The sequence below is a fragment of the Platichthys flesus genome, chromosome 10 (genome assembly GCF_949316205.1).
Source record: "Platichthys flesus chromosome 10, fPlaFle2.1, whole genome shotgun sequence".
NCBI classification, from domain to species: domain Eukaryota; kingdom Metazoa; phylum Chordata; class Actinopteri; order Pleuronectiformes; family Pleuronectidae; genus Platichthys; species Platichthys flesus.
This window is the reverse complement of record NC_084954.1, coordinates 17737225-17762258: the sequence shown is the minus strand read 5'-3', so window position 1 is coordinate 17762258 and position 25034 is coordinate 17737225. Positions and strand designations below refer to the sequence as shown.

The window sequence follows — 25034 nt, the reverse complement described above, 5'->3', positions numbered from 1 at the left end:
TCTCCACTCTTTTAGAAGCCTACCAAGCATTCTGGCCTCTTTGGAGACCTCCATGTCCTTCTTTGTAGAAAATGAAGTCCATGAAAATCCATTCTGTGGCAAAAACTCTCTTTTCCGGGGGACACTTGAAGCAGCCATGACTGTGGAGGTTTATTCCCCTTTCTTCCACCTTCTTGTTCTCTCTATCTTTCTGACTTGAGTTTCCTTAAAGTATGTAAGCATTATTCTCACATTGAGTTCTGGTGATACTGACCGAAAACAATAAACAATCACTTGTAAGGGACAAAACTTTATTGTAACCCTACAAAAAGACACAGGGTGAGAAAAAAATACAAAACAAAATAAAATTATGGAAACGAAAAAGAAAAAAAAAAGATTCTCATTCTTATACAAGTCTCAAAACTATCCATCATACACGGACCACAGTTTAATTATTCATATTTCATATTTTTAATATAACATTTTGCTGTAATGCTGTGTGTACATACAAAATATAGCAAACTAAATAAGGCAAATAAATAGAGGTACAATATACAGGAAAATGGAACATTCCTCAACATTTTAATATCTTTTTTTGTATTTTTTTTTTAATCAATCGTATCTCAAACATCAAGCATGGTGTACAAAATGTTTTTTTTTCCAACTGTACATTTTCTGTGGAGGATCATTTTTTTCCCAACCATAAAAATACTGACTCCTCACAATTATACAACCTCTGAAAAGTGGGTGCAACTTTTTTCTCAGGCAGAACTGATTGTGTAACTGGTGCGTTCCATGTCGTAGGCAATCCTCGACCAGAGTCCACACGTCACAATCACGTTTTCACAGGCATGCGGGTCAATGCCAAGTGTGTCGGAGTGGACAGAGATGTGGAGGGGACAGAGACCGATGCCCACCCCGCCATTTTTTTTTTTTTCTACAAAGTGGGTGACAGACAGGGGAGGATTTTAAACTTAATGTAGGAGTGTCACCTCTTCCCACAAATCCCATCTCTGCCATCTGACAGATTACTGATGTGTTTCCAGCGGCCCAGCCGGGGTCCCCAACACCTCACAAGCCCTTTTCCGTTTTTCCTAGCCCCGCTCTTCAGTTGCACCCTTCATTCTTTCCGAGGAGTCTCAGCCCTCAACTAGGTGCCGCAAATGGAAATGTCCCATAATAAAAAAGTGCATTGAACAAGCTACTAATTTCATTCCTCTGATTTCCATCTTTACACTCCAAAAAAACAAAACAATAATCAGCCAGTCAATGGCCAAATAAAACATCCAAACATGTAACAACACAAACATGAAATAATACTGACAATGTTGGCGATACCCCTCAGTAAATAGTCTGCACTAGGATACGGGTTAAAGCTCTGGATTAGGGAGTTTAAAGGGCCTGGTATACAAACTCTGATTAACTCAGAAAAAGACATAGGAGAAGAGGTTAGAAAATAGAAGAGCTTGAATATACATGAGATGCTGGTTAAAGAATAAGCCTTCATACCACATTTCCCCCATTCGGACCCTACAGGGGCTTTTCGGATTTCTTTTTAAAGTGTCGGAGAGTTTCAGTCTTTTTTGGTTTCCTGGTTAATCTCTGAAGTGTGTGGGGGACACGGCAGCTCAAAGATCCTCTTCGCAGTGTCTCACATCGTCTTGACAGCCTCACGTCAGCTTCTCTCTGCTGCAGTTTGACAAATATTTGAGGAATAAACTTGTGATGGGAGTTAACTCCTGATCTCTGGGACAGGACCCAGTTAAAGCTTAAGTGCAGTGAGTTGGGTTTTCTCTGAACAGGTAATGGAGGAAAGGGCAGCCGCACTGAAGAACACCACATGGGTTATTTGGGAGTTTTAGTTTCCTAGAGCCAGGGTCAAGTGTCACACTCTGTGGAAGCCACAAGATGGCGCCAATTCATGAATGTGTATTGTAAAGCGACTAGCACTTAATAAACAAGAGCGGGAATGGAACATGTGAAAACAGCGTCAGAGGCACTTAAAGGTGAAACAAATGACAAAGAACAGTAAATAAATGGGAAAGTCATTATGAGAGATACATATAAATACATAAGGAAAATGGGTGATAAGGATGATGCCCGTCAGTTCATTCAGAAATACTACAAAGGAAAAAAACAACTGCATTTCTTTGGAAATCTCTTGTTCTTGTGTCTTGTAACACTTCTGAAAATGCAAAATGTGATTGTTGAATGAAGTGCAGTGGGAACAATGTCTACTTTGAGATGGTGGTGAGTGGGTTTGACTGTTTTTACTGTAATCTTTCAAACCTATGGGATTAAAATCAATTTTTATTATTCAAATAAACCAAACCAGGGATTGTTCTGCAAATCCTAGTCATTTTAGATGAATCTATATGACAAACGGTGACAAGCCAAAACATAAAGAAACATTAGGATTTACACGCGTTATAGATTATTATAACACACGTATGACAGGGACACTAGAGGAGACTCTAACATCTCGTATCTAGCCCTATACTGGACTACATTAAACATACAAAATCTAAAGGTGACAATCACTATCTTTCATTTGAACTCAAACCCTCTAACGGCTTACATGTAGATGTAGGCTCAGACGTGGTGTATGTTTCTGGTTTTAAACTGATCCTTGCTTTCATTCCATGTCCCTTAATGCAGTCTGAGCCCATCAGCTTACTTATCCTCCTAAGTACTGGGAGCAGGAAGACGTCCGAGCCACAGCAGTGGGCTCGCCCCACGGTTCAGACGCCGCTCTGTGCGGAAGCTTCCAGCCCTTCTCTGCAGCATGATACTCTTATGTCCATTTCAATACTTTACCGAGGTGACCGCATACATTCCAGCCTCCTTCATGCCTACTGCTAAAGTCTTACTGCTGTAAATAGGCATATTTTGCCATATAAAGCTGGAAGTAGCATGTGAGGCTTTTCCTCAGTTGTTGTAGAAATGAACACATCCTTGAAAGAGCGTCTCTCCCGATGTAAACAAACATGTGAGAGGAGCTGGAAGGACAGATGTTTCCTGTGATGTTCTCTGAGGCCGAAGAACCCTGAACACGGCAACAAGCCTCAAGGAAGAATGTCAACAGGCTGCAAGTGCTTTCGTTGATCCCTGACTTCGCAGTAACAGACTGAATACGCGGGGCGGTCCCATATCACAACGTCAACTCAAATACAAACTCAGATACTGTGTGAGGATGACTGAGCGATCATGCACTCCTTAAAAGTGAGGGTGATAATCCTGACCTGGACTCGTGGCTCTGTGCAGAGACCACATGTTTTAGCACCAGTGAAACAGATCCCACACACCGTATATGAGAACGGCTGTGTACACACAGTCCGATGTGAATGAGACAGCGCAGCAGGCAGAGAGCATTGTGATGTCACTGCAGGCTGATCCCGTGAGACGAAATGATGGCGTTCCTTCATAAACCTTGTTGTGGATAAAGTTAATTTAAGTACAGAGGGGACGCGGTGTGGAAAAAGCTACAGTGCAAACAAGACGTACGTGTGTGAAAAGGACGAGCGATTATCTTTCTGTTTTTTTACCTAAAGAGCAAAAATGTATAGAAATCCACTTCAACAGCAATGTGAACTTGCAACACCAACAAATAATGCATCGTGTGTACAAAACCCCAGAAAATGCCATGAAAAACATAAAAAACCTCTACATCTTTGCAATTAGCTTGTCTACATCTAAATATAAATATATATATCAAGGTCTAATTGCAGTATGTTTTTTCGTATTAATACATTTACACGTGTGTTTTCTCTTTGCTTTGGCACTGCATCATGCCAGAACAAACGTTGAATCACTGAAGAGTGTTGGGCAAGACTCGACCCTCGTGGCACAGTCATGATTTTTATTTTTCTTCGGGTGGATCAAGCGACAAAGCGTCGCCTCCTCTGAAGTGGCAACCTGGGGATGATTTGTGCAGCACATCCTGCCTGGGAATGCTTAGTGCTGGGTCGAATCCTCTGTTTTAGAGCCATCACCCCAACAACTTGTGTCCATTCTCCACTCTTTTAGAAGCCTACCAAGCATTCTGGCCTCTTTGGAGACCTCCATGTCCTTCTTTGTAGAAAATGAAGTCCATGAAAATCCATTCTGTGGCAAAAACTCTCTTTTCCAGGGGACACTTGAAGCAGCCATGACTGTGGAGATTTATTCCCCCTTTCTTCCACCTTCTTGTTCTCTCTTTCTTTCTGACTCGAGTTTCCTCCGAGTCCTTTTCTCTTTGTCTCGTGTCTATGTACAGTGTGACTAGCGGATCCCAATGTTTAAGAGACAGGTAGCAAAAAGACAGGGCAGGTCCAGCTCCAAAGATCTTACTGAGGAACGCTGCAGGGAAAAGCAAAGGGAAAAGCAAAGTGGAGTGAAGGACACAGTGTTAAAGGATATGGTCATAAGACAGGGGATAATGTGTCACAGTGGTCTGTCCGTCAATTCCATCCATGTCCCTTGTCCTTCGTCCAGCTCAGGAGATCACACAACTTCCAGGCCTAACCAATCAGAGGAGATCCTTCAATCAATGGCGTGGCCGTCCATACACGTCCAGTCCAGCCATTATTTACATCCTCTCCAGCGTCACTGTTCAGAGGACCTGGACTAAAAGGTGCTAACAGATCTACGCCACGGCAGAATTTAGGTGTCTAGTGTTTTTTTTTGTCCCCTTCTTTTTCCCAGCCTAGTAGTTGACCTGGGTGACGGCTCGCTCACGGCCACCTCCCTCCACCAGCTGGTTGACGGAGCGCTTGCGGTTGCGCTTGAACTTGTTCAGGTCCTTGTCGAAGACCTCGCCTGAACGCAGGGCCGACACCAGGTCGTCGAACTCGCCGCCGACCTCGTCTGAGGTGCCGGTCTTCTTGGCCCGTCGCTCCCGCTCCCTCTGTTCTTTGAGCTGGAAAAGATAAAACGCATGTCACACGTTTCAGCACCGAAAGCTATCATGAAAATGTAACAACAACGTACATCGGAAGAATGCCTCAGGTCTAGCATGTGTATGCGTATCTCACCATGGCCTCCATCCGGGCCCGCCGCTCCTCCTCGTCCTTGCGCCGCTGCATGTTCTCCAGGTCTTGCCGTGCTTCGCTGAACGACTGTAGGAAAGTGTCGAAGATCCCGAAGAACTCATCAGGCTGCATCCTCCCTTCGTCCTCCCCAAAGTGCTTCAGAGATTTGGAGAACTACGCAGAAAAAATAAACGACATATATTATATTATTATATTTTAAAGTGACCTGTGCACACCTATCGGCAGAGGAACATAGGGGACATACACAACCGCTTTTGTTGTATTTGACTCTGTGCTTTACCAGATCTCTTTTGAATTCTGCACTGCATAAGTGTGTCTTTGCGCAAACTCATATGCTGGCATGCATACTTGATGTTCTCCCGAAAAAGCAGTAGAGACACACGCATGCACACACACACGCGCACACGCACACACACACACACGCGCACACACGCACACGCACACACACATGCACAAGGTGAGAAACTGACTGCATGATTTGACCACCGTATGGCCACCCTCTTCTCTTCAAGCTGTTCAGTGTTCTGTGCCAGGACGACGCCTGCAGCCAAACCTCCTCTACATTCCAACACGCCAAGCTTTGTACTGCAGTGTTCAGCACAACACACAGATGGACCCCGTCAATATCCTTATATAATATCAAACAATATAACACAACAAGTATAATATTGTGACTTAAATTCAAAGGTCCAAGTTAGTTTCACTGACTTATTTAAAGACACCTGCAGGACATGAGGACAGATTTGCAATTCGATACAAGTGGCTGAACAATTCTGCTGAGTATTAAAGATGATTATTGATGCTCATAATACTGGGTTCAGGAAAAATGTGCTTCAATCATTATTTCTATTAGAAGCAGCACCTTCATTAGTTTTCTACCTATTGCAACTCTTATTTTCTAAATTAACAGATGAGGTTGGTAGAAAAAAAAAATAAATATGAGGGTAGGTGATGGTATTATCAGCAACATGTATATGTTGCATATATTTTGGCCATGTGGGTGCGACAGAGAAACAATCTAAGGGAACAACACCGTGATATTATCATCAATAAAGTTGATATGGTGGTAAACAATCCAGCAGACCCACAATAACATTAGCTTTCATGTGATGGATCTAAAACCGGTTTTACTTTAGCTCTGTCTTGGTCTCCACTACAGACTATAAGTTCAACAGATACTTCATAACATTGGTCAACTGTTCAGTGCTGTGCAGGTAACAAACAGTGGGTTCACCAGAGCTGATGGCAGCTGTGAAGTAGTAGAACCAACTAACTCTGGTGATCCAGGGGCAGGGGCAGGGGGGCATTGTCCCCTAGCTGAAAGCTGATTGGTCCCTGAAGTGTCCCTGTCCTGTCAGTACGCTCAAAAACATGATGCATGTCTTTGCTCAAAGTTATAGAGCTAGCCGTAAACAAGGAACGACTTAAATATGAGCCTTACTAAATCAGGAAAAGTGCTTGGAGGTTGGACATATAATTGGTCCCTCTGTGTGAATTGTGGGCACCTCTATCACATCTCTTATAGAAAAATCCTAGATCTGCCACTGGGTCTCTATAAACTGCTATGAAAATATTGTTAAATATTGATATTCCTAAAAGCACTTTTTAGTAAGTTGAAAAAAATATGATCTATAAATCTTTGGATGCTGCTTTTTATAAGGTCGTGAGAGACAGAGACGCACAGGAACTTTCAGTGACGCTGAAAATATCACAAGTGAATCACGCGGTGAATAAGAATGAAATGTGACAACCCTTCACGTGTCCATTAATGTGCCCTGTAATCCAAGGATTACCGTTGATATGAAAACAAGTCTCCCAGTGAGAAAGCTCTGTTTGATTCTCATCGTATGTGGGATTAAAGTGACAGAAAACATCACATCACTCCAGTTTATTTGAGGAGAGTAAACTGTATGTGGTCCTCATGTTGTCATATGAAGGAGTTGGGGCTCGCTCTTTTCTGAGGAATCAAAACCATCCTGTTATTATGGGCTGGTCACCCCGGCAACCTCCACCATCATCATCTCTCTCTCTCTCCTGTAATTATGTGTCTGGTCAAATCTGTTTCCTCTTGTCCCCTCGGGGTTTGTGCTAAATGAGTAAAAAACACACACAGACACACACGCAAACATACACACAAAGTGGAATGGGAAATAAGATGTCACACACATGTCACACACGCTCACCTCACACAGGCAGACACACACACACACTGCAGCGCTCTCTGAGAGGCTAATTACCTTTTCTTTAACTCCGTGGAGAGTTTCTTGGGCTCTGACAGTTTGAGTTAAACAGTTCTCATATTTTTTAACTATTAAAGTTGACGCAAAACATTTTCAGACACTTAAGATTTAAAGTTAGCTGAAATCTATAGAATTTTTTGATCTGAAAACTGTTTCAGTCAACGTCCACTGCAGCAGCTCCTCTTTTCAGCCTCTGACTGAAACACTTGGTTTAAGCTCCTGTCCCTTTAAGGGCCCCCTTCTGATAAAGCCAGGCCTGCTCTGATTGGCAAGCTTGTTTACTGTGTTGTTATTGGTCAACTGCTGCCAGCTTGTGTAGGAAATCACTTTATCTGGTTTTAGCTGGGATGCACCAAACTGGCTGCTAGGCAGGCATTATGCAAATGTCAGGCATGTGACATCACAAAGGTACAGGCCGGAGTATTGAGGCGTTTCAGGTTTTCTGTGGAGAACAGGAGCTGCCTTCATCCCATGTTGGGTTTTGAATTTGTAGGACTTTTCAAACTATTTCAAAAACTAACACTAGAGAAGAGAAAACCTGAAGAAGAATACAACTGTGTAATTTAAATCACATTAATTACTATGCAGATTTAAAAAAATAAATAATTATTAAACAAAATTGTGCATCTTTTTATAAACCTGGAGTTCGTTCTTTTTATAAATCCAGTACAAAGACCAGCTGTCCTCAGACAATCACTGTGTTTTTTCATTAAATGTGATCCCTCATCATCCATAGACACTAATCCAGTGAAGAGCAGCCAAAACAAATAAAGCTCTTCTTACGCCACACCTGTGAGGTGAAAGGTTCAATGATAGTGGGCAAGTGGGAAATAACCCTTGGAAATTGCTGCTGAGCTACAAATACACACATGAACATTTCATATTTGGGGACAAAAAAAAAGCAGTGGAGTCAGTTTCTGTGCAGATTTGCTCGGATGCTGATGTAGAAAAGGATGCAATACATCTTTTAAATGTATTTCATAGCTCAGATCCTTTTATCAAACAAAAGACTAGACTCCACATGCTGATTAAATGTTAAAAATCTGATTTTCCATTAAGGTGAAATGAAGATTCTGCACACTGCCCATTCGCTTTATGACAAGTTCCATAACGGATTTGCCAAGGCAAAACCACAGCAGTGTTGATTTTTACCAGCACTCAAGAAGGGAGGCTGGAGATAAATCTAGCGAAGTACAATATTTAGAGGTGTAGAAATCTTGTCCTCTGATATCCTTCTCCGGAGCCACGTATCATGTGGATCACAGTGGACATTTAGGCTAAAAACATGCTGTAAAAAAGGCCTTTACGAGTCTAATTTGAATGTCTCGGCTAACGGACACTTGGATAACCCCACAGGAAAAGTATGGAGACATTCAATGTTTGTTTTTTTTACATTTGAAGCACTTTACCCACACCTCCTTCGGCACAGTGGTGAGTAAATAATGACTATCCCTTAAAAGATACTGTAGTGACCAACTGGCACAATACCAAAAGCCACGGTGGTAAATGGTTCAGAGTTCTTGACGCGCAAACTGTCTAAACAAAACTCGAATCAAGCTGCATTTAAAACTTTATGATCCTGCAATGATAACATTACTTGAATGACAATGAAACCTGTAGCATATAAACTCTGGTACCATGGGCCGAACGGTATCTGTAACTCACATATCATATATGGGTAACTCTGCTACACACCTGTATAAACCATATTTATCTAAACCAATAAAAGCCTCATTCTTACAGTGATATTCATTTTAGGCATTAGTCATTATCGAACAGGGGCCTGTGAAACATAAATATTGTGATCATAATTAAAGTAAAATAATGTGCCTGTAAGGAGGAAAAACACAAACAACACCTCAGTGATGTGATGTTAACAGCAAAATGGGCTAAAACATGACGGGACATTTGTCTGAGTGATATAATCGCACAGGCAGATTGATGATGCACTTCTTGAAGGTGTTTTATATATAAATGAATGATTTTTTTCTAATCCACCATTCACCATTGCTGCTCATAACTCTCCCTCTCATCTTCATATTTCTCCTTGATCGGCACATGTGGGATCGTGAAGCTCTCCCTGTTCTGTTTGGAGCTCAGCTGTGTTGCTCATGGATGGAGAATAATAAAGATCTTGTGTTGTCTCTGAACGTGCCGATGTGATGAATGTGTGTGAATGTGCTGTCAAGAGTTAATCCAACAAATCTCTTTGGATGAAAGAAGAAAAAAATCCCCTCACGCCTCTGGAAATCTCTGTCCCAATAACCCACATGGCCGTGGACAACTGTAACCCATTGTAATGTATGTAGTAGTGTCTGGCGAGGGTGTGTTTGTGTATGTGTGTGTCTTTCTTACACACACACTAATGCACACGCACACAGATTTGTTGCCATGGAGCTTCATGAGCCTCAGCAGACTGCCTGCTCTGTTTAGTCACCCTCCTCCTCCCATCTGAACGCCTGGTGCACACCCACACTTCCATATTTGTATTCCACTGGAAACCTGACAGAGAGCGTCAAACAGCCTCGACAAGCACTGAGTTAATGCGTCACGCTGCCCATTTACCAACCACACACTCACACTCACACACACACACACAGTTGTGCTAAAGAAAAGTGCGTGTTGGGAGTCTGGGCCGGAGAACACAGGTTCTTTTGTTTTACAGCAGCAACCGGTGGCCCGCTCCTCCAGCTCTTTCTCCCGTGACGTCCCGACTGACCTGTTTTCCCTCCATATTTTCACCAACCTCCTCCTTGAACAAATAATTAAGAAGTGGGGAGGCTCTGCACAGAAAACCAATGGCCCTGTCCTCCCGTCTCTCTCTCACAGCCTGTTGATCCTTTAGAGCAGTTTGGGGCATGCAGCATCATTATGTCAATTATTTCAGAAACAGGACATGCCTCATAATAAAGCATTTATTACTGCAGAAGTGCAACTATTGAACTCAGCCTGCAGGATTCCAAAAGCTTTCACTGAGTCAGCATCGCAATGCTGAATGTACAACAGAGCACCGAAGACTTGGATGTTCAATAACGTGTCTGCATAAATCTTTTCATCGCTGTCTTACTTTGGGATTCCCACAGTCCCAATGATGTCTTCAGCTGACATGCTTCCTATAATACATCAGCACATGAGCCAGCAGGGTTCAAAGTTTCGTCCCAGTTGGGCAAAAAAGAAGAGCGCAGATTTAAAACGGTAAATTTTACTACACAAAGAGAAAATGTGGGCGGAAATCCAGGGTCATCTGTCAGTGCTGGGTTTCACCAGCGCTGCTGAACTCATCACAACATACGAAGAAGAACGTACAGAGGTTTCCCCTTCAGTAATTTATCCCTCCTCTGTGTCAGTCCCACATGAAGGTAGGGGCGATGCATTAAAGCCACCCACATGGACATATTATTTTCTGTCAGGCTAAATCCATACCTCTCATTTGAACACTGCATTTTGGCTCGATATCTGTTTTAATTCATGTCAGCAAAAACTCGCCTGAAAAGGCACATCACATTATTTCACGGACACTGGGCATGCACGTGCTGTTGTGAACAGGCAGGTTTGCACGTCCCTTTTCAACACAATTGTCGCGGATTGCTCGAATAACAGCTCTTCTCCTACACATGTAAACAGTTGTATCATTGTAAACAGCTGTTAGCAAGGACAACAGGGTCAGCTACACTTGTAATTGATTATCCATGTCTGGTTCTCCACTGGAAGCCCAGGCTGATGGGAGGTCATGTGATAGGACCCTGACAATTCAGTGAAGTCTACATCATGACGGAAACGACCCAATAAGCAAGTTGTTGTGTCTGCATCAACGTTTTCAAACGTCTCCGTTTCTACCCTTCCAGATTTAATTGGTGTGCCAGAATTTTCAAAGCGGCCCTAAAACTCAAGAGTAGTGGGGACACAAGCCGTAGCCGATTGAATGTGTTTTTCAAACAAACACGTAGGGGTATGGATGCAGCCTCGTATTTCCCACTTGACTGGTTACACTGGCACCTACCTTGTCCTTAGCTTCACTCAGCTGGTCCTCCAGTTCAGAGAAACTGAAGCCCGCCACCGTGATGAAGTCACCGATCACAGCCACAAACTTATCCCCACGTTCCCTTGTCCTGCTCTGCTGGTAGAGCAGCTCCTGGAGGTGGACAAACAAACAACGAAAAAAACATTTGAGCATGTTATTCATCTCAGTTTTCCTTGAAATGCAATCTGTGCACATTCGGTTCTGTGTGTGGCGGCAATGCCAATGTGACATTTGCTGTTCCATGTCACGGTGCGTGGAACGATACCAGCGTTTAAAACACCTCACCCTGCCGTCTGCCTCTGCCCAGCTCCAAAACATAATAACAGACGAGAGAAGACCCACAGGGAGGGAACATGACACAAACACACAACAACTCACCGCTTCCAGAGCCTTTAGTCCACTTCTAATATTGTGCACTTCTTTTTCCAACTCAGACAAACTACGAGAAAGACAGAAAAAAAGATGTTGAGACAATATTTACTGAACTATATTATATTCTAATGCACTCTAATCATGTATAAACTACAGCAAAAGTTGCACTGAGAGATACACACAGGTTTATTCAAAGTTCATTGTTCCCTCATCCCTACAGTGGAATGCTATGCACTGCACTCACTTGACTTTGGCCGCCTCTGATAAGCTGCAGAGGTCCTGCTGGATTTGCAGCGTGTCCGGGTAGTTCTTCTCAAAGATCATGATCAGGTAGTGCAACATGGTGATGTTCCTGGTCAATCACAAGTAAAGACGTCAACGCAGAGTCAAGCAAACTCTACCTAGAGATTTATCTTGGTAACATTATTTTCATGAAGAGCTGCAAAGAAACAGTATATTATTCTTAATTTAAATCTGCTGGTTTTGATTTGTAGTTGTTGTCCGTCTCTTTATTTATGGGCTTATGACAGAGACACTACATGTCTCAGCAGTGAATTGATAATAGATTTGAGCAGAAATAAAAGTGATGTAACCACTCATTTATTGAATTTATAAAAATGATTGATGAGGTGCTGAAGTGTGAAGTCCCCCTGTGACCCACCTGTCTATGCTGGACTTTGTGTCTGCGATCTTGTTAAGGCTGGAGACCTTGAAGCCGAAGGCATTGCCTCTCTGGCCCTTGTTCATGAAGTTGCCGAAGGCCAGCACCACCTCCAGGATCTGAGTCAGTCGCTTGCTCTGAACCACCTCCTTGGATGCGTTCAGGATGGCTGCAAAAAACAATGGAGAGTGTGAAACAGCTTGAAAGATCATGTGGTTAGCGTAGAATATGCATGCATTTTGAGTAGCCCGTCAATTAAACTTTCATCTTGCATAACAAACTGGCCTTTCTCCATTCCCTGTCATGGTTTCAACCCATCACTGACTCATGAAACTTAAGGCTCTGTGGCCTTAAATATCTCATCCCATCCTTCAATTTTAAAACACCCCTGTAATGATTGATCAATATTCCCCACAACGACTGGGCAGCTCAGTGGGGAAACCCATCAAGTTCTTCCATCCACCCATTAAACAGCAGGGGGAGGGCAGTATTCCAAAAGCAATCCCCTGCTGTCCACTCCTTCACCCCCTGAGAAAGCGCTCGTCTGGCAGATCGCAGGTGCTTCCCGCTCTCCGCGGAGGAAATCGCGGCGTGAATGTGAAAATCATTAACAGAATCCATATTGTTATTTTTACAGTCCTTTCTGCTGTAATAAAACATGGGAACTAGTCTCCTGGCTCTGCCAGCCATATTCTGTTGGATGTGGACAGGCTTGGCCGGACCCTCTACTGAAATACGTCTTTTTGAACATGTTGGGTGGTCCGGAGAAATATCCTGAGTGTATTTCAAAGTAAGATGAATAATAGATGAAGACGAGAACTCTTCTGTATTAGGGGCACTGATGAGGAGTCTGGGAACATTTTGAATCCAACTACACGTTTTCTGGAATCAATACTCACTGGATTACACTGGCACAAGACAACATGTGTTGTGCTCATCAGTGCCCAGAAAGACATTAACCCCACCAGAGACGTGACTTTCAAGTAGCTGTGGCTCAGAGAGACACTTCGACAGCTCGGGGGAACACAAGTGTAATGCACACATGTCTCACTGGAAGCATTTTCCCCTCAGACTTTGAAGTGAGCAGCAGTGTTTACGAGAGAGGCTCTCCCCCTCTCAACATGGGCCAGCTTTCCAAAACAGCCTCCCTGGTAACCTGGAAGCTGCTCTGGCGAGGGAAAAACTGCAGAAGCCCAATATACAGTTGGCCACTGCAGCTCTCTCCGTGCACGTGCACACACACTTACACACTTCACACACAGAAGGTTTTTCACGAGGCACTGGGAAAAGCATCGGTCAGAGTGTTCGAAGGTGATGACATTTTTAGTGTTTGAGACCTCGTCTTTTTGTTTGTATGTTATCTTTGTTTCCATGTCACAGGGATGTAAGCTATATCAGGCTTTGGCATAAAATACTTGTTATTATGATCAATTAGCTTTTTGTTTTGGTCTTTTCTTGGATTTGTTGACATTAAAATCACAGAGAGTTCACCTCTGCTTCCTCTGTCTTTTTCAGTGGCGTCTAAAGTCTTTGTCCTTACCTTCAACTTTAGGCTTGGTTTCACCCAGACGCTCGGCGAACTTCTTCTTAAAGAACAGAGCCTGCAGTCTCTGCTGGTAGTGGTCAATTCTGGGGAAGGAGAAAAGGGGGAAACATAGAGGGAGGTGAGTTACATACGTCTCCAGGGGAGTGTCGATTCAAAGCCCGAAGTCAATCAGGCGTAAAAAATTCCCTCTCTCTGTTTTCACAGGGCTTTTATCGTCCATTAGGCTGCCATCAAGATGGAAAGTTGACAAATGGGTTTGTTAAACTTGTTCAAAAGTTCACCAAAGAGGAAGTGGGAATTTCAAAGAGGGACCAGGGATATTAAATGGTGTTCAAAAAAAGAAGGAAATAACTAATTCCCAGATGCATTCCCTCAGACCAAAGGAGATGTGGTCAAAAGGAAAGGAAGGGGACAAGGTCAGAAAAGGAAATGAAAAGGTTTAATTATCTCTGATACAGCAGATTCAGAGATGGTTTGAGTTAAAATGCCTCTGCTCTCTGATGTGACTGCAGCCACAACTTCTTTTCTCAGCTTAATGATGAATCACCCTGAAGTTCAAGGCTTGTTCTCGGGTCCAAACTCCTCTCATTGCTTCAAAAGCTCAACCTTATCGAACAGACGTCACACTCTTCAACATTTCAGGATCTATTTTTGCTCGACTGCTTGATGTCCTGATTTGGGAGGACCATCAAAATTCTCAGTGTTGGACTGGTTCATTTAACTACACGCCATAAGACTGTTGGACACTGATGCAGATACTGACTTTATGTAGCCGATTCATCACTTTCATCATCACCATGTCTCCCGTTCTTACAAATCCAAAACCATAAGAGTTTCTGTGCAGCTTCATTGACCATCAGTGCTTCCAATTTATTAGCTGGACTGTTGTGTCCTGCCATATTCTAATTTGTCCTGCCACAGTTTCATAATGTTTCACAAACAAAAAAAGGAAAGTACACCTCTCATAATAACAACTTTGACGAATTGTTTTTCTCTGTTGATTCCTTATAGAGCTTTCTGCAAGCTAGCTCCCTCACGCTCAAGTTTTTACCGTCCACGCAGACAGTCAGACCTCATAGTTTCAGCTTCAGCTGTGTACAAACCTGCAAGTGGCATCAATGGAGTAATCTTACAAAAGAATCTTACAAATCAATCCTGCGGGAAACTCTGCATCATCCCAAAGTAATATAGTCCTGCGTACCTGCTCATTTCAAAGAGGAAGCGATCAGCCCGGGCCATGCGCTCCAACTCATGTTTGTGCTCCTCCAGCAGGTCGATGTCGCTTTTCTCAGGGATAAACTTCAGCAGCTGCAAATACGCAAAGATACCGTTAATACAAATGTAAGTGGCTGATTGCCAAACGGTTTTCTTCCCAGGACATTCTGAATGAGTTTGAACTGTATTTGATTAGCTGTTTTACTTTGAGTGTGAGTAATAGTTGAAATCTAAATACATTATACAAAATTAAACACAGAAATACATTCACATTTCTCTGTTTCCTTGCCAGGAATAATGGCACCTAAACTGTCACTTTAATTGGACTTGCTGTTATTGCATCAAAACCCATTGAAGGGGTATTTTACCCCTTCTTGATTGGACAGCATGAGTCTGAAGTGGGGAGGGAGAGTGGAGAGGACATATGGGATGCCCGCTAGCTCACCTGGTAGAGCGGATGCCCGATATATGGACGCTTGAGCCCTCCTGCAGCCTCTTTATGAACACTAAAAATGTATTTAATTAAATCCATACGCACTGTAATAATATACCTGTTCCTGCCTGCTGCTACATTGCTACCTCCCATATGTCCCCTATCATCCATCAAACACCGAACCGTACCTGCTCCAGCATATCTTTGGCCAGCTCCTCTCTCTCATCCATCTCCAGGATCGCCCTCTTAATCTCTTCATTGCTCATTTTTAACCTGAAAAGGAGAAAAAACTTTTTATTAAAAGTTGTTTCAATTACAATCGTTCTTTTAAATGTGAATCATTACCACACAACAGATTCTGATTCATTGAACACGATGAGCAGGATTCTAATACTCTGATCAGCTGCTCTGGCCCATTGTCAAGCCCCGGGAGCCCTGCCAGCTGTTATCAATGCATCTGTTCAGTGTTAAGTGTGCTGGGTTGTGATCAATAACAACATTGGAGTCCTATTGACATACCACTGACCCCATTAGGGTCTGGTGTGCACCCCTGGGTCATTTTCTATTGATTGGAAAGTGAGTTGAGGGACCACGTATCAGAGAGGTCTCAGAACGCCTGTTTATTGATCTGTGATGGGGGGCGGCCTCTTTGGACCGTCAGCTGGTCGGACATGGTACGTTGTCGAGTAAATGGGGAAAATTGATTCCACTTGAGATATAGTGGAACTCTATGTCCCTCTAGAAAGGGGTACATTTTATGCGTCTTAATTGATTTCACATGGCTTCATGTTGAAAATGGGAAACTTCGAAAACAGACAAAAGCCTGTTGGAAATCTGAGCACTGAACTTCCTGAGATGCAGCCTCTCTCCTGGGCCATGTTTTGTGTCTGCTATAAGACAGAGACAGGATGGTAATTCACTTACACTGACAGATGTCCTAGTGGGTCTATTAAAAAAACATTTCCTTGTACCAGACGCACTGAACACCTGCCTCAAGCAGCTCCACATCCAGCTCCACATCCAGCTACCACTCAGCCTCGTGACCCAAACACTGCAGTGCCACATGTTTCCTAAATAAGTTTGAATGATTTGCTGCACTGCTGTTATTTATTCATACATCACATGTCAGCCATTTCTGATGTCTGTTTAGCAAGTGTCACAATCTTCGGACCCAAGTTCACAGTTTTTTAAAATAAAAGCTCTGTAATTAAGCTCAATAGAAAACATTGCAGTAACAAAATCAACATTATGGTTTTACTCGGAATACAACTTGCTAGAGACAAAGGGATTCCAGGAATGTTGCTGCCATGATGGATATCATCACCATCCACCCTTGAATATCTGCGTCAGTCTGATATGGTGAAATAAAAAGAATGTGACGGCTATTGTGATCTGTGGTTTGAACAAGTTGCAGAAAAATGCTGTAGTTTATCCGAGGACATAGAAGAAGACATGTTCAACACGGTCCACAGACTGAAGGCACGCTGCTCCGCCCCCAATAACTGCCACAGAGCGCTGGTGGCCTGTTTATTCATGTGCACTAATGCATCAAATTCAGCACTGCACCTCCCACATGCCAGTGTGAACCAAATAAGATCAACGGTTTGCAGGATGTGTTGGAACGTTTGTGGAATTAGAAGGTAGATAAACAGCCTACTAGCATCCCTCCAGCTGTCCACTGTGCGTACGGTACAGCATCGTCAATCCTCCTGACTGGGAGCCTTACTTTGAAAGCAGGATGACACAATTCTGTGCACGTCTCCCGTCGATGACTGACAGCTCCTTGACCTTGCGCGTGCTGACGTATAAGTCGTCCATAGAGCCCGTCTCCTTCTGCAGGAAAATAAAAAAGAAAGAGACACATTCACTTTGCGAAACAGCTGCATTTATGTGCTCTTATAAAATGCAAAGCCAGCACAGCAAGAGCCTTCCCCCCCACATCTGTTTGGCATCTTTACCTCGATGAGGGCTGACATGACCTCCTTCTAAGCATTTAACATCGTGTTAATTTGGAGCAGATAAATAAAAAACAAACTCAAACAGAACCATGGCCAGTAGTTACAGTTTGATCACTGCCGCACAGTCGATATAAAGTGCAGTCAAAAAGCCTACGATGCAGCCAAAGACTTCACTTGGCCTCAGGTCAAGTTCCCTGACCTGGTTTTGCACTGAATGCGACTGTCAAGTGTTAGGCATCAATTCTCAGAGGCCACAATGCACGTCTCATTAAAAGTTATAAACCCTGGACTGGGTTTATAGGAAAACACATTTTAAAAATTCGTGGAAATTAGAAAAAAAACCAGTACAAGAAGAAGATCTAAAGCAGTTCTTCGGAGAGGAGGTTTTTTTGAGTGATTCACCTCAGCAAAAACAAAGCAGGCAGAAAGGCAAGCTGCACATAAATGTAGTAAATTACAAATCCACAAGGGGAAAGTATACACGTCTGACAAAAAAAAATGTCTGGAGCTGCAAGTTAAACACATTCTATTTATGGTGCGAGCTGCTGCCTGCCAGAAAATGTCCATTTTGAGGTTGCTGGGTATGACGTATGTAAAACAGATGCGGCTTGTAAAGAAAGTGTTGTTTTTCCGTTGGGGGGGTTGGCACTGGTTGGGGGGGTGGGGGAGACTCCTGTTCACTGTGCCAGCCAAAGCCAACTCTGCCAACGCACTAAAGGCAACTTTGCCAACTTGCGTTTCGCATGTTAACTTAATCCAATAAAATCCAAGACTAGCACTTTCATCCTTTGACAGTTATTAAGTGATCACACCGTGGTCAACTGATTTTTTTTCTCTTACGCAAGACGACAAGATTGAAATTTAAAGCCGTGAAAGATGATGATGTAATGATGGTGATTAACTCCATAACTTGGAAATGGAGATGGTAAAGAATTAATTAATTATTAATGCTCCATTTACATTTGGATGGTCAGAACCTAAACAAAGGCAAAGTGTCTAAGTCTAGCGGCCAACAAGCTGTAAGCCTTCATTCATTTGCTTTATTCTCCTGCAGCAGTTGAGCAACGGCTGCATGACACAACCCTGAAGCTGCACAAAGAGTTGGTCAGCCGTTGATTTAAAGTTCAGCGGAGCTTTACTCAGTACATCGCCGCAGTGATCACCTGAGTTTAATAATACTGAGCGATTTGCATGTCCAAATTGGACACTACACTTCCTTGGGCCCTTTACAATGCACATGCTAAGTGTGATGTCAAAATACATGACTGTGCTGGAAGCAGTGAGACTGAACCAAAACTGCTTTAGATGTAAAACCAGGACATTTTCAGCTGAAAGATGCTGAGAAGCTCTGTAGATAAAGAACAAAATAACTGAATTGCTGGCTGACATTGCAGAGGAGAAGAAAATAGACCATGAGAAACGTTGCCAGAAGACCTTTGACTTACCTGTTTGAAGGATTGGTTAGTGAGCAGGTCCTACCAGGGCAGTCGGAGCGAGCGCAGAGACACAAAAAAAATTGAAAACACATGCAAAGATTAGCACTTCAAGCAGAAAAAAAGTGGTGGCTATAGAGCAAAGAAGAATAATTCTGCACACTACAAGCTGAGGCTGGGAAGCCCTCTGTGAGAAAACCAATAATCATGTGCCGTCCAAGTCATCAGGAGCTCATGAAACTTGCACTCAAATATCTCTGTGTTATGATTTATTCTTCTGATTGCATCTACATACTGTCTTGACATGCAAAAACAAGAGCATGAAAAATGAGCGATGTAACTAATCCTGCAGAGGCCAAATGTAAACAAAAGCCTAGTTTTTGTAAGAAAAAACAACGATGGGCTTTAAAAAAATGACGAGGGCGGCCATGACATGTATAAACACTGCAATAATGTCCTGTTCAACTGAACGTCGCTCTTGCCAAATGCAACTGACATGTCAAAGCCAGGAAGATCTTGGGCTTTTATGTGGCGACATCCACAAAAGATCTGCATTTAACCGCTCGACCAGTGCCAATAAAAACCTGCCCCGTATAAATAAATAGCTGCAGTATATCACTGTCAGCAACTGCCTCAAATGAGCCATTACTCTTAAATAAAAGCCTGTAAAATACAGTTGTTCTTTCAGCTGTCAGGGGACTTTCAAGCAAGGCAGTAAATACTTTATACATTAATTCAACAGGTTCAATACTATTACAGGGATTATTATTATGTATTGCTCATCAATCTGAGGTTACTAGGAATACATTTGGGTGCATTAAGATTCCAATTAAGCCCACTTGTAAAATACATCAATTCGTGCAATCGCACCCAAGATAATCATATGACAAGTGGTGTGTAATTAGTTTGTAGCACAGAGAGAAGTAATTGCTACGTGCTGAATGGTGTTACCCCAAAGGCACTCATACCATAATTATCCTATTAATGCACTCGCTTCAGGACGAGGTTTCCTGTATCGACTCTACTCGGGACTTTCAGCTGTGTTGCTGCTTTGACTCATGAGCCCCATGAAGACCCGGGCAGTTCACCAGTTCTCACACACAAAGCTGTGCAGATACGAGGGCAAAGCTTGAGCTCTGTGGCATCTCTACAGTGAAGCACTTAGCAGTGAACAGCTGCTCGTGTTAGCCGAGAGCTGGACCCCCTGGCCCTCCACCTCCCATCCCATCTGCCCACACATACACACACACACACTTGCTCACTCACTGTGTTTACATGAGCACTACTATCCTGGTTATGAGGCTTATCCCGGTTTTGACCATATTCAGGATATGGTGTTATGGTTATACATATCCTGGTTACTTATTACTGTCTGCTGTTTGAGCAGGCGCCTATGACGTTTAATGTTACCGTCAATGTAAACACGGTGGCACAGTGGTTAGCGTTAAAACAAGAAGGTTCCTGTTCTCCATGTTCTCCCTGTGTCTGCTTGGGTTTTCTCTGGATACCCTAGCTCCCTCCCACCATGTGCAGACATGCGGGTTGGGTTAATTGGGTTCAGTTCAGTGTTCAGTGACAACAAATGGTGACAAAATGTCCGCGTGAGTAGCGCATCCTTTAACCAGCTGTGTGTCACAGTTGACCCGTTCATGAGCCTGAAGGAAAACAACAGTATGAGCATCAGGTCCATTACCGCAGTGGGGGGACATGGATGAAGTCACGTCTGCGCTGATAGTCGGCAGTGGTCAGAAATCAGGATAAGATGTGTACATCCTGCAGAACCCCAATTACTTACAGAGCCTTAAAATTACTTGTAACTGAGATAAGGGCTTAACTGGGATACTGAAATGGGGATATGACATTACGTGCTTAAACTTAAAAACGGGTTAGTTAAAAAACCAGGATATTAAACAGGATACTAGTGCACTTGTAAACCCAGTCACTTATACACATACACATTAAAATCTACAAACCAACAGCCATTATAATGGATTTCTGTTCCTCTTCTGTTAATTCTCGCCAAAACAGCCTCAAGTCACGAAACTAAATTCCACAATAGAGTAACAAATCCGAACCTGCTGTCTCTGATAGGCTGAAAACATCTTCTCTATGTCCTTGAGGTCGAGAATCTTGTAAGCTCTCAAGTCATCAATGTCATTCCAGATGGTGCCATTGATCAGGTTCTAGAAAAGGGACAGAAGAGATTAACATTCAAACACTGATTCACACTGAAGAAAAAACATCTCAGTTTCTATATTTTTTGTGAAACTCAAATGACCCTTTATGTTAAGTTGATTTGAAATGATCTTGTGTTTTGAACAGTCAAGTCTTTAATACAGTTGGCTGCAAAATGAAATGTTTTCCTTCGTAATATAGATGTTCCATCTAACCTCTCCCAGTTTGGACCAGTTGAAGGACTTCAGCGGGTGAGAAGGCTGAGGGATGGACTTGGAGTGCAGTGTGGACGCTGAGTTGAAGGAGGAAAGAAGAGGAGGAGGCGGGGCTCCGAACATAGGAGGGGCTCCCGGTGGAGGAGGTGGGCCACCGGGCGGCGGTGGAGGCGGTGGAGGAGGCGGGCAGCTGAACGGTAGAGGAGGAGGCGGCGGAGGGAAGCCACCGGCCATGGGCGGTGGAGGGGGTGGGGCCGGCCCGCCAGGAGGAGGAAGAGGCGGGAAAGACACGCTGCCACCCTATAGCATGGGAAACGGACAAAAATAAATCTTTTAGTTATTACAAATTTATATTTTAAAAACATATCTGGACATTTATTTGCAGAGACACTTATGTATATTACACCGTTCAACAAGTGCATTTTGGGAAAAAAGGAAGATTGCATCAAATCTAAGAGTATCCCCTCTGAATATTCTTTCTTGAAGAAAATTGTACTTTCTTGATTCTTGTTGTTCTGGGTTTGTACCTGCATGGTAGAATGCACTTATATCGCCTTGGATATAAGTCTCAGCTAAATGAAATGTAAAGTAATGTTATGTAAATAAACAGCTCAAAGCAAGTTAGAGTAGAAATTAGGTAAGAAGATGGATTATCTTGGGTAAACATTAGAGAAGTGGAAAAGTTCTAAATATAATTATAATAATATATGATATATTTAATCAATTAAATTAATTATCAATGGTTATTAATAAAATGGACACTTAAAAAAAAGCATATATGTGATTACAGAGCAATATATTAGTGGCTTGTACATTGTTTTGTGTGTCATATTGAAAGACAATATTGTAAAAAGCAGAACTGCTCACAGCTATGTCATGGATGCGTGACGATAGATCCAGGACTTGTTCCTTGGCTGAGCGCAGCTCCACACCCTCACGCAGTAGCTTGTCCTTCATCTTGTTCAACGTCTTCATCATATCATCCTTTTCTTGGGTCTTGGTATCACACTCCCGCTCCTTCTTCTCTAGTTTAGCCATCAGCTCTACATGATCTGAAAGGAAGTAATGGCACCGACATGTGATGCAGATTCATATAGGTACAGTACAGACAGATAGGCAGGTAATGATTTAGAGGCAAAATATATTTGAAAAACTTGACTAGTGGATATAAAATGCACAATGCATTATCTCTGTTAACCTGCAGAGTGCAGTGTATCAAAGACAGTTTACCTCTCCTGAACTTTTCTGCCTGGTCTCGCCACTGTTTCACCTCATTCTCATTGACCAACCTGTGGGGCAGGCAGACACAAATAAGAAGCAGGAACAGATAAACTAAGCGCAGCCTTTCACAAAATGCTCGCAACTGCAGTCCAACCAAGTCAAGCTTCCACTCTTTAAAAGGAAATTGCATCATTGGATTTGAGAATAAATTGGTCCCTGACAGTAACTGGACTTTATTTTGGTAAGAGAGGGTCAGATTCATTTGCAGCATTGACTGGGTTGGTACAGATTGCTCTTTTAAGCTGCACAGTGTAACATTAGTGATAACATAAATCCTGTGTGGCTGGAATCAATTCAGTTATGAAGTCTGGCATTTAGTTCTGCCAGAGGCTTGAAGTTAAACAGGGTTACGCTGCCGTTGTGTTATTGCTGAAATGTAGTAGTGACAAATGGGTGTGTTTGATAATGAAGTAATCAGAAAGGGAAAACCATGAAGGCCATATAAAAGCTGAAAAGTGAAAAATGGGAGAAATTAATTTAGATGAATATAGTGGAAAGTGAAAACCTTGAGCCTCGGCCGTTGCCATAGCTGGAGTGGAGAGAATAGACATGTTTCAGTGTCACTAAGCAGAGAGTGTAAACAAAGAATAAGAAAGGGATTGAGAGTCAGAACTACTTAGAACGAACAAAGCTGAGTAGGATGCCAATGAGGATCAAGTTACACGTGGAAATCCACAAGGCCATTTAAAGGTAAATTGGTCATTAATCAGTTGTCGGTTGTACGTGAACAGGACAGTTTGAACTTGATTACATAGAACTGTTTTACTTACAGCTCCAGCAACGATCAATGGATCCAGCTCAATAAAACTAAAAGACACAATGACTTTATTGTTGAATAGTCAAATAAATGCCTTCACATAGTGTGTAAAAAATACGATTTGTGCGAGAGTGTTAATTTTGGGTCACGCACACGTGTGATTAGTCAGAGTCGTCGTCATGGTAACCGCAGATGATGAATGACTTTGTCTCCCAGTTGTTTTAACAGTTGTTTTAGGGCCCTCCACCCACCCAGCCACCCACCCACCTACATTCAACTCTCGCTACGAGCTGCGGCACGAGACTGTACGTATTCACCCCCGTTAACAGTCTGGGCCTCAGGCACAGAGCCAACACAATGAGGAAATCTCAGTTTATGCACTATTTTTCCAGGCACAATATAGTCAAGGGGAGTTTATGGAAACACAGCCATTGCTTGGCAGTAATGTAAAGCGAAGGCTAGGTTTTGACCGCTGTGATGGATTTGCGATGGACACTAATGGACGTCCAGGCGGGTGTAGATGCAGGTTTGCCTTCTGCACGCTGTGGAAAGAATTACACTGGAGTGTGCTGATTGTACAAACAATAGAGGAATGAATTAGCGAACAAAGTAGGAGTTTGCTTGGGCCAAGTTTGAAAAGGCTACATATTTTATGGTGATTTCACCACTGAGACTAGACACATTCATCACTGAGCTGAGAAGTTGAACAGAAATAACAAGAAGGAGCAGAGTGGAGGTGAAAGAAGATGGTGAAAAATGAAGAATGACAGCATGTTGACAAAGGTTCACTGGTAGAAGAAACACTAACTAAACGTGTTTTTATGGACAAAGCTCTGAATATCATCCTTTAAAAATACCTTATCTCTTAAAATATTCAGACATGTGTGTATATATATGTATAAAATCAAATGCAGAAGCCTTCTGGTTTGTGTATCTAGTTTGACCAATCACGTTTGAGCAGTCTTTGTGGTGGGGACCAAAAGAGGTGAAATATATTGAAAGATATTAAATGCATCTGCTATCTGACTTTTTTCTTTTATCTGCATTAACATACAGATAACTGTTAATAGAGATTTTCCAACTGTGTCTGGACACCAAAACAAATACAAAAAGTTTAACTTTTGTTTAATGTGGAGAAACGTTTGACTTGGGCTGTGAACAGTGTACAGTCCTCCAACTTCACGTTGCAGCATTGCTTACTCAGATTCTGCGCACGATTCCTTGTAGCCACCTTCACTCAACCTCCACCTCTGTCATAGGTAAAACAGCTTGAAATTAAAAAACTACAGACTGAGAGTGGTAAATCTACACATCATTACTGTTTTACTGTAAATGTTTCCTGACAACGTAGCTCTGATGCATCACTCATTTATTCCACGGCCTCTTTGCCCTCGAGCAGAGCCTCAATCATTCTGACATATAAGTGCATAATGCTGCTATCAGGCTTGTGTTTGATCCAAGTTAGAACTTATGCTGATTGGATGCATTAACCACAGGAACTTTCCATAAATGAGAGTGTGTTTACAGCTTCAAAAGGATAATTCGAGACTTTAAAATCGAATTGGAGGGGAGCACTGTAACTTCAGTGGATAACAGTAGTAGTGTCTTAAAATGCTGAGTAAACACATGATAACGATTACTAACAGTTGACATTTAAATTTGTCAGAATATAGTGTGTGACCGCCTTCATCAATCAAGCTATGCGGTCATTTTGTTCA

At 42.6% G+C, this 25034-nt stretch overlaps 1 protein-coding gene across 2 annotated transcripts in view; it reads right to left on the bottom strand.

Moving 5' to 3' along the window:
* Nucleotides 1-271: 271 nt before the first annotated feature.
* The window catches only part of daam2 (dishevelled associated activator of morphogenesis 2), a 95971-nt gene continuing 71208 nt past the window's right edge, over nt 272-25034 (bottom strand). Inside the window, exons 12-26 of one of the 2 annotated variants that reach the window (XM_062396660.1) lie at nt 22509-22567; nt 22146-22330; nt 21279-21578; nt 20964-21071; nt 18901-18930; nt 17224-17330; nt 15686-15770; nt 15051-15157; nt 13844-13932; nt 12304-12472; nt 11887-11994; nt 11649-11709; nt 11250-11381; nt 4992-5162; nt 272-4876 (exon numbers count right to left, since the gene is read on the bottom strand). In XM_062396660.1, the coding sequence (XP_062252644.1) occupies nt 4664-4876; nt 4992-5162; nt 11250-11381; nt 11649-11709; nt 11887-11994; nt 12304-12472; nt 13844-13932; nt 15051-15157; nt 15686-15770; nt 17224-17330; nt 18901-18930; nt 20964-21071; nt 21279-21578; nt 22146-22330; nt 22509-22567 (1924 nt within the window). In that variant the 3' untranslated portion in view covers nt 272-4663. The remainder of the gene's footprint in view (nt 4877-4991; nt 5163-11249; nt 11382-11648; nt 11710-11886; nt 11995-12303; nt 12473-13843; nt 13933-15050; nt 15158-15685; nt 15771-17223; nt 17331-18900; nt 18931-20963; nt 21072-21278; nt 21579-22145; nt 22331-22508; nt 22568-25034) is intronic. The other variant, XM_062396661.1, reaches the window with a different exon arrangement.